Source organism: Brassica oleracea, chromosome C9 (genome assembly GCF_000695525.1).
Source record: "Brassica oleracea var. oleracea cultivar TO1000 chromosome C9, BOL, whole genome shotgun sequence".
NCBI classification, from domain to species: domain Eukaryota; kingdom Viridiplantae; phylum Streptophyta; class Magnoliopsida; order Brassicales; family Brassicaceae; genus Brassica; species Brassica oleracea.
Genome location: NC_027756.1, coordinates 9,868,447 through 9,877,469, shown reverse-complemented (window position 1 = coordinate 9,877,469; position 9,023 = coordinate 9,868,447). Strand labels below are relative to the sequence as shown.

At 34.2% G+C, this 9,023-nt stretch overlaps 2 protein-coding genes and 1 long non-coding RNA gene across 3 annotated transcripts in view; 1 reads left to right on the top strand and 2 right to left on the bottom strand.

Moving 5' to 3' along the window:
• The first annotated feature begins 410 nt into the window (after window positions 1-410).
• Window positions 411-1,878, top strand: LOC106315671 (F-box protein PP2-A11). The gene is made up of 3 exons (XM_013753472.1): window positions 411-970; window positions 1,066-1,184; window positions 1,257-1,878. The coding sequence occupies exons 1-3, from the start codon at window positions 641-643 to the stop codon at window positions 1,678-1,680; spliced, it is 873 nt and encodes a 290-aa protein (XP_013608926.1). The 5' UTR covers window positions 411-640; the 3' UTR covers window positions 1,681-1,878.
• Window positions 1,879-2,374: 496 nt separating this feature from the next.
• LOC106317328 lies at window positions 2,375-3,476 on the bottom strand. The gene is made up of 4 exons (XM_013755163.1): window positions 3,373-3,476; window positions 3,208-3,296; window positions 2,629-2,913; window positions 2,375-2,509 (listed from the first exon to the last, which is right to left on the bottom strand). Exons 1-4 carry the CDS (start codon window positions 3,388-3,390, stop codon window positions 2,455-2,457), a joined length of 447 nt encoding a protein of 148 aa, XP_013610617.1. The 5' UTR covers window positions 3,391-3,476; the 3' UTR covers window positions 2,375-2,454.
• A 4,871-nt stretch (window positions 3,477-8,347) lies between these two features.
• LOC106317506 overlaps window positions 8,348-9,023 on the bottom strand; it is a 4,752-nt gene continuing 4,076 nt past the window's right edge. Inside the window, exon 3 of the long non-coding RNA XR_001265149.1 lies at window positions 8,348-8,614. This is a non-coding gene — a long non-coding RNA (uncharacterized LOC106317506). The remainder of the gene's footprint in view (window positions 8,615-9,023) is intronic.

Here is a 9,023-nt window from a genome sequence, read left to right as displayed (position 1 = left end):
TTTCTAATTCATTGATAATTTTTTTACCGTAACTGAACTACTGCTAAAGTATTTTTTTATTAATTTTATTTAAAAAATGAGTTGTTATTATTAGTAGGATAAAAAAAAACAAATGCTTAGTTATTTGGATAAATACCAATGGTTGTAGTATCACAGACTTGCCTTATGGTTACATCTATAACTCTTACAGCTCAAAGATTACAAACACTTGGATGTCAAAACAGATCAAACAATTATCCAAAATCCAAACAGAATAATTCCATGCAAAAACAAGAAAAATACATTTGGTTAGCAATAAAATTGCACATAATACAACAATAATTGTACTTAAATTGTTTAATATCTTTTATTTAATAGATCCTCAACCAGAAGTGTATATATATAAACATACATAACCTCCGCCCTTTTGCGTCAGCTTCCCTTTGTGCACCGTTTGTCTGACACCACCAAACTCTTCCCTCTCTCTCCATTTGTTTTGATTTGATTTTCTTCCTCAAAAAAAAAAATAGAAACCCGAAACGAAAGTCTCGAGATTCCTTACGATTTTTTTAGTTTTCTTCATTGAAGATCCGTAGCCAAGAACAGTTTTTTTTTAAAAAAATCTTTGATTTATCTAAGGGTTTAATAACCCTGTGATTGAATGGGTTCTGGGTTCTCTCTCTTCACCAACGGTTCATCTTCTTCCTCCTCTCGTGAGAGAGATCTGTTAACGCCTGGTTTGGGCGATTTGCCTGAAAGTTGTGTGGCGTCGATCCTCGAGAACTTGGATCCGGTCGAGATCTGCAGATTCTCAAAGCTAAACAGAGCTTTCCACAGCGCTTCTTGGGCTGATTTCGTCTGGGAATCGAAGCTTCCTCAAGAGTACAGATTGATTCTCGAGAAAATCATCGGCGGTTTCCCGGAAAAGCTGCGGAAAAGAGACATCTACAACTTTCTCTCTCGTGTTAATTCCTTCGACCATGGCACAAAGGTTCGTCCTTTATTGTTATTACAGCTTCTCTCTGTTTGGTCTTTTCCTTGAAGAAAGTTCATTTTTTTAATTTTTTTTTTATGTTTTCTTTGCAGAAAGCTTGGGTGGATAAACGAACCAGTGACCTCTGTTTATACATATCCGCCAAGGGATTGTCGATCACCGGAATCGATGATCGGAGATACTGGAATCAAATTCCGTCTGATGAGTCTCGGTGAGATCTCTGTTTCATTGCATGTTTGTTATGATCGAAAAGGCTATATAACTTTGTGTTTGATTCTTGCAGATTTGGTTCGGTGGCTTATCTTCAGCAAATCTGGTGGTTTCAAGTTGATGGAGAAATCGATTTCCCGTTCCCAGCTGGAACCTACAGCGTCTTCTTCAGGCTTCACCTAGGCAAACCGGGAAAGCGGTTTGGTTGGAAGGTCTGCAACACTGAGCAGATTCATGGTTGGAACATTAAACCGGCTCGGTTTCAAATTTGGACTGAAGATGGTCAACACTCTTCGTCTCAATGCATGTTAACCGGATCTGGAAGCTGGAATCACTACCATGCTGGAGACTTTGTGGTCGGGAAATCGAAAAGCTCGTCGACGAAGCTTAAGTTCTCTATGACGCAGATCGATTGTACACATACCAAAGGAGGGTTGTGTGTAGATTCTGTAATTGTGTATCCGAGCTCGTGTAAGGACCGGTTGAGGCGGGTTTAATTGTCTAAACCGAAGTTTGGTTTTTGTTTAGAGGTTAGAAAAGCTAACTCTTTTTTGGAAGTAGCTTTTTAACCTTTTTGGGGTAAAGTAAAAGGAGTAATTAGGGGTAATTATTACTAATTAGGGTCTTTGTTTCGTAATAGTTTTTAGGTTCAATGTGTAAAACTTTGAGTTTGAAGTTAAAGAGTTTCCATTTAACGCCGCGTGTCATGCAGACCGGAGGTATTAAATTTACCCGGTTTGGAGATAACCAAGGCATCCCAACCTTCCACATGAAAATTATTATTGCTTTACATAATCTTTTGATAAAAATCGCCCAAGCATCAAACATTATGATCTTTGAAATACGTAATCTGGTCGTTGAAAGGTCAAGGAATACGATAACTATGTCTACGCACCTCTTCTTGTAAAAATCTCTTCCCACAATGACTTCAAACATTTGAAATCACAAATTAAGGGAATCAATGGAAATTGTCAGGAATTTCAGCAACACGAGGCTCTATGTAATGTGCGTTACATAAAGCGACAAAAACATCGTAAATCTCTTCAACGTGGAACTGAATTTAGTGTCCAAACTGTCGAAAACAGTCATGGGTCCGTTACTTTGGCTTTTCGTCAAACGTCAACAATATAAAAAAGAAAGCAGCTTTATTTGAACAAAAAGCTGCTTTCTATATTATTATATGTACATATATATCAGTGAACAAAAATTAATAAAGTTAAAATGCATTTTTATTTGAAAACAAAAGATCTTGTTCGATTCATAGAAAGTGTTCAGATTCCCTTTGGAGCCACACCAACGGATTTCAATGTCTCTGCATTTCGAGGCCTTTCCAGTTCACATGCCAAAAGAAAAAAAGAATGTAAATTTCGGTTGTATTGTCCATTACTAGAATTAAATCAATCTAAGATCAAACCAAATGCATATATAACAAGTTATGAACATACGTGGTGAATGGGTTAGGTCTGGTGGGATCAGATAAGATGGCACTAGACTTATCTTGAATCTGACCTACTTTCCGTAGCCAAGACTTGTTGATATATTTGTCGGCGGAGGAAACACAATTGTCCGGATCATCGACTTCCGCGACAGCAGCTCTTCTGTTCTTCCTTGTACTGACCCCTGGAGCATGCATTAGCTGCTGCTTGAGGCTATGTCCGGCCATAGCAACCGCTAGAGCAACAAAACCTCCTATTATAGCCACTGGTGCAAACTCTCCCGTTACTGAAAACCTATTTGGCAATAAAACCATTGCTTATAAAGTTATGTTTCTTTATTTTTAAGTTACGTTTCTTTGTGTCATTGTATGTGTTATACGAAATATTTGAATGTAAACTACAGTCTTAAGAAGAGATTTATTACAAAATCATCATGTTCAAAGTCTAGATCGAACACTTTGACAATTTTAAGATTATGTACCTTTTTTAAACAATTGAAAAATGCAAACAGATCATGAAGAATCGAATAGGAATGTTAATAACGAAATATTTTAAAATTTGGAAATGACATACTTTAGTAAATCTTACTTATTATATGTTTGTTTGGTACCATCGGCGACTGTGGTCGCGAAGCGACGAGAGCCACCAATTTGTTTGCCGGTCGAGAGCAATTGGCTCTACAAACCAAAAATATAATAAACAATCTCACAACAGCAAACAAACTTGAATAGACATGAATAAAACTAAACTTACGGCGATTCTGAAAGCCATCTTGTTTAACTTTGTGACTAGAGTTAAAAAAGCATGAGACGAATGATTGATTATATATACGGAGGGGGATGAGACTTTTTAGGATCATTGTTACTTCAATACGGAGAAAATTTCAAAATGGCATATCTTTATTTAGCATACAGCAACTAAATCCCATCCATCAAATATTTAAAATACCAAGTGGCAATAATATTTAGCCACAAAAAATGAGAAGAATTTTCCTCCTCTCAATTAATATTTGCTGTGAGAGAAAATTGATTAGTACTTTTTTACATATTATCATTTGTTGGTGTTGTTTAGTCTCAAGATCGTATAATAAGTTGCTAAAAAGATCAAAGTGTTACAAGTCATGTAGTGATGCCATAAATGATCATAACGGCATCAGCTGAAGGTATTAAATAAAAGCTAAGACGGAGCTATGGATTGACATAACTCACATCCCAAAGACAGAATCTGATGGTGAGAATAAAATGGCGTTTTGTAGGCTCCGATCACACTTTCTTCTCAAGAAGACACGATGAAAGATATCAAATCTTTAAACGCAACATGTGAAGCCTAAGGGATTCTTAAGATATGTAAGAATCTCTAACTTTTTGCTGAGTGTGCAATGCAGCCATGGAGGTGCGAAGGAACATAGGGGAAATATCATTAACTGTTTTTCAAAACTTATCAAAACAAGGTTCTTTCTCCAAAGTTGAAGTTTCATTATAATTATTGTTATAAACAACTGCAAAATCGAACTTTACTCTATTGTTGTGTAATAATAAGGAAATATTATTCTCTGGATAGGTTATTCAACCATCTAATTGTTGATAAATTATATGAAAGTTTTCTCTAGCTAGCATAATTTTAGTTGTTGATATAATCTAGAATAAAAATCTTAAATTTCTAGTTTAGCATGACAAAATAACTGAGCTTTAGAGAAACAAACAACAACCAAAATTGCAGAGGTTTTTTTTTTAACAACTCAAGAGGTTTATATTAAAAACAAGGGGAGTTATAAATTTACGACATTTTATGTTTCTTTTCTGAAGTCACTTCTAATGTTACCACTAAGTATCACATAACATTTAGTAAAAGTTCAGGAAGATGTAGGACACCGCGCAGTCTGCTATAGATTTCATGTTAGTTTATTTTCATTAGTTTTAAAAATCACAGTTTAACAAATAAACCCTCAACTTTCTAATGTACAAGTATTAATGAACTATTTGGTCTAACCATTAGTCTAAGGAGCTTTCGCTTATAGTACTATGTTAAGTTGATATATTTCTTAGTTTTTTTAGTGAATATATATTTCTTAGTTCATAACAAATCATTTTCTCTTTAGTTGATAGACGCGAAATAATCATTTTCTCTTTACTAATTTAGACATATAAGTTATCGCTTTAGCTCTTCTTACTACATGTCTTGGAATAGTTTTTCATGCATGCCTAAGAGTTTGGAGTAACACCAACTAGATCAGGACTATAATGTACTAGTGAAGAAAAATAAGAATTTGGAGTAACACCAACTAGGTCAGAGCTATAATCTAGTGAAGGAGAATAAGAGTTTGGAGTAAGACCAACTAGATCAGACCTATAATCTTGTGAAGAAGAATAAGAATATGGAGTAACACCAACAAGATCAGAGTTATAATCTAGTGAAGGAGAATAAGAAATTGGAGTAACACCAACCAGATCAGAACTATATTCTAGTGAAGGAGAATAAGAATAAGAATTTGGAGTAACACCAACTAGATCAGAATTATAATCTAATGAAGGAGACATAAATTCTGCTGAAGCATCAGATTCAAAAGAGCTATGATCTTGTGAAAGAGAAGAAGCTTTTGTAAACGGTTCAGAATAGAAAGAGCTTATGATCTTCGGAAGGAGAAGATATTCATGACGTCCACATCTACCAGGGAGTTCGCATAAGGGACGATTAGGCTGGATCAAAATGTTATCAATTCCCATTATTATCATCATCACCCGGTTAAACTCAGCATCTCCCGATTGCTATCAGATAGAAGTTGTACCGTCGATAATTCTGTGTGTACTCCTGCTTCGGCAGCCTCTCTGCAGCTTACAGCAATATCGGAGCCTTTCTCCAGCTTACAGCAATATCAGGAGATCCATGTATCTTCAGAGACGATTTTCAACTGCTCTCAAAACCCATTGGTTGGGTTCTTCAACGTCGATTTTGACTTTTTGTGTTATTTCGAACGCGGGCTTTAGGAATACAAGTGAAGATCTTCTACGGGTTTCTTTTCGCTTTAGCCACCTCTATCTTTTGTTATGGTTTAATTATGTTAGCTTATCAGTTTACAGTCGAGTATTTCTCCGGTTGTAACCGACTTAGTCCATTGAGCGTTTAATTTTAATATAAGCATTTGTTGTTAGAAAAAATCATCATCACCACCATCATCATGTCTATAATTTTTGTTTTCCTCATTTTGTTTTTTTAGAGAATACTTTGACAGTAATTGGAGATTTTTTTGTTATTCTATGAATTGTGAAAGTTGATGTTTGATTGTTTTGGTATGTGTGTGTATATATAGAGGAAGATGTGCCTGTAAGTTTGTGTTATAGGTGATACAAAATTATTCAGGAAAATGTAAAAAAAAGGAGTTTAAATCCGGGTGCTATTCCAATTATAGAATAATAAATACGTTTATATTCATCTTCTTAATTTATTATTTTGTAAGATAAAAAAATATTTATCAATGATTTTTATCATTCATAAAATCTTTAGAAATTCAAAAATACAATTAGGAAGATATCAAATCTAGAAAAAGATTTCTAAACAGGGATATGTTGCAATAGGAATCCAATCTTTTTTTTAAATCTATACTAGTGTTTTGTCCACGTGTAACATCTTTTATTATCTTATAGAATTCTAAATAACATTAGATGCATTTGATATCAAGAAAAAAATTAGATGATGTGGAAAGTGTAAGAAAGTTATATAATTAATGAATATTTTCAAAATTTAATAGATATAAAAATAAGATGAAGATATAAATGTGGAAAATAATGTTTAATAGTCATTAATAGTATAATGAATCTAAATAATTAATTATATTAATGTCTTTATAGTAACTTATTTGTATTTTTATTTTTTACGGTTTAGTTTTTCTTATAGACGCAAAACAACAATGCTCTTTTGTGTTAAATCATATTTGTAATAATTAATTTAACTATTTCTAGTAGCTTAGAATTACATTCAAAATATTGGTAGAGACTAATCACATTGATTAATAGAATATTTGAAGATGTATAAGAAAATAAGCTTATTATTTATTGTTGGGATAATTAATCTAAGAAGTCATAAGGAAGCTGATTTTTTTTCTCCTGCCTCGACGATTTTTGGTTCATGGGCATGAATTTTCTTTGCTTCCAGATAAAATGGAAAACTTCTAATAAAGCAAGATCTTTTCGTATTTCAGAATATGGAAATAGCTAACCTAACTTTTGATTAAGGACAACTTATAAAAAGGGGTCCCAAACCATAGAACACGAGATCGACTATTCAATTTTTTGACTATAGAATTAGATGGCTAGAACTATGGCTCCGTAACCAATAAGTTGTAGTCATGGCTCTCTTATTTAATAAGATTGATATTTGATCCTTGAATCTTGTCTATTTACTGCTTACTTCCTGTTAATATTTGATCCTTGAATCTTGTCTATTTACTGCTTACTTCCTGCTTTCGTAGTATCACAAGGCTACACATATTTACCCTAAACAGTTTGGCACTAGAAAAAATAGGGTAATTACGATGATGATGGAAAGCGAGCATAACGAGCGAAATCATTAGGATACCAATTAAGAAGGAACTTAAATCGGTAAAAGACTTGGAAGAATCAAAAGTTAAAGATCAAGTTGCTTTGCAACTAATTCATAGTGCATTGAATGAGAATATTCTTGAGGAAGGTTGTCTGATGAAGAATCAACCAAAGCAGCATGGGACTTGCTAGACATAGAGTACAAGGGAGATCCAAAGACATCACAAATAAGGCTACAAAGGCTAAGGGCCACGTTTTGGAGTTTAAAGCCAACATATAAAGAAACAATAAGGGAATTTTTGAAGGGAATTTTTGAAGAGAATTACTGAATTACACAATGAGATGAAGTCATATATATGGAGATGATATGCCAGAAGAGTATTTGGAGTAAAAAAAATGGTCCTCTTTAACAACAAAGTATGATCCTTATTTTAGTGTTATTGAGGAAACTAAATATCTAAAATCACTGACTTTACAGGAGCTGTTGAATGCACTACAAATGCAAGAAAACAGATTTGAAGATGGAGAAGATCAATAGTCTAGAGGGAGATTTCTATGCAAAGTTCAAGAAGGCGATTCACAAGAGTCAAGGAACCAACCATACATTCCAAGATTTGGATGATAAACCAAGAAATCAAAGATGTTGCAATCACTGTAAAAAGGATACTCATTATGAAGCTATATGCTACTACCAAAACAAAATACCTAACAATGATCAAAACATGCAGAAAAAATCACAAATAGCATGCTTAAATTGTGGAGAGTTCAGACACATATCAAGAGACTGTATAATGGGGAAAAATCAACAAGCTTACATGCACCATGAAGAACTTAGCAAAGAAGTTAACATCTAAGAGTTTTGTTTTCAGCAACTCATACCAACAGTTCAAAGCACATGGATTATAGACAGTGGAGCAACAAATCATATGGTCAAAGAAGAAAGATTGTTTTCAGATTTGGACAAATCAATTCTTACTCCAGTCAAACTAGCTAATGGAGAGAAAAATTATGATTATGGCACATGCAGCATCCACGTGGAAAAAAGTTTGGGTCAAAGAACCATAAGCAATATATTTCTTGTTCCAAGAATCACAAGAAATCTACTTAGTGTTGGGCAGCTAGTAAACACTGGACATAATTAATTTGTTCGACAACAAAAAGTGCATCATAATGGATAAAGAATAAAATACGATCACTAAAGCACCAATGAGTGGAAACAGCTTCTCATTAAGCTGGTCAATATTGGAGAAACATCATTCAATTCCAGAAGAAGAAGTTTCAAGGATCAATAATGAACAGCTACAGAACAAGTGCAAAACAAAACACATAAAGCAAGTAACAAAATTCAGAAAGGATAAAAAGGAAAAGAAATAATACCAGCGAAGATGGTTGGAGAGAATCCCAGCAAGAGTGAGCTAGAGAACAATGATTCCACAAAAAGGTCGTATGAGCTACTGCAACTTGACGAACAAAGCATTCAGTTTGAAAAGTTCAGTAATGAAGAAGTTGTCAAAGACAAAGACTGGAGACATTCTATTAATGAAGAAAATAAGATGATCAGCAATAATAAAGAATACAGTTTACACCCGCAATCCAAGAAGCAAAATACAAGTTACAAAGTTCACACTACAAGAAAACAAGGAGTTTATGATGGCCGAAATCGTCAGAAATTCGTCGGAATAGACCGATTCCGGCGAATTTCTGACGAACCTATCCGTCGGTATCGTTTTGTTGGAAAAAAAAAATTTGTCGGAAGTTCTGACGAAATTCCGACGACTTTCTGACGAATACCGAGAAAAATCATTCTGACGAACTTCCGACGATATTACGATGCGGACACACGAGACCAGAGTTCATCGGAAAAACTAT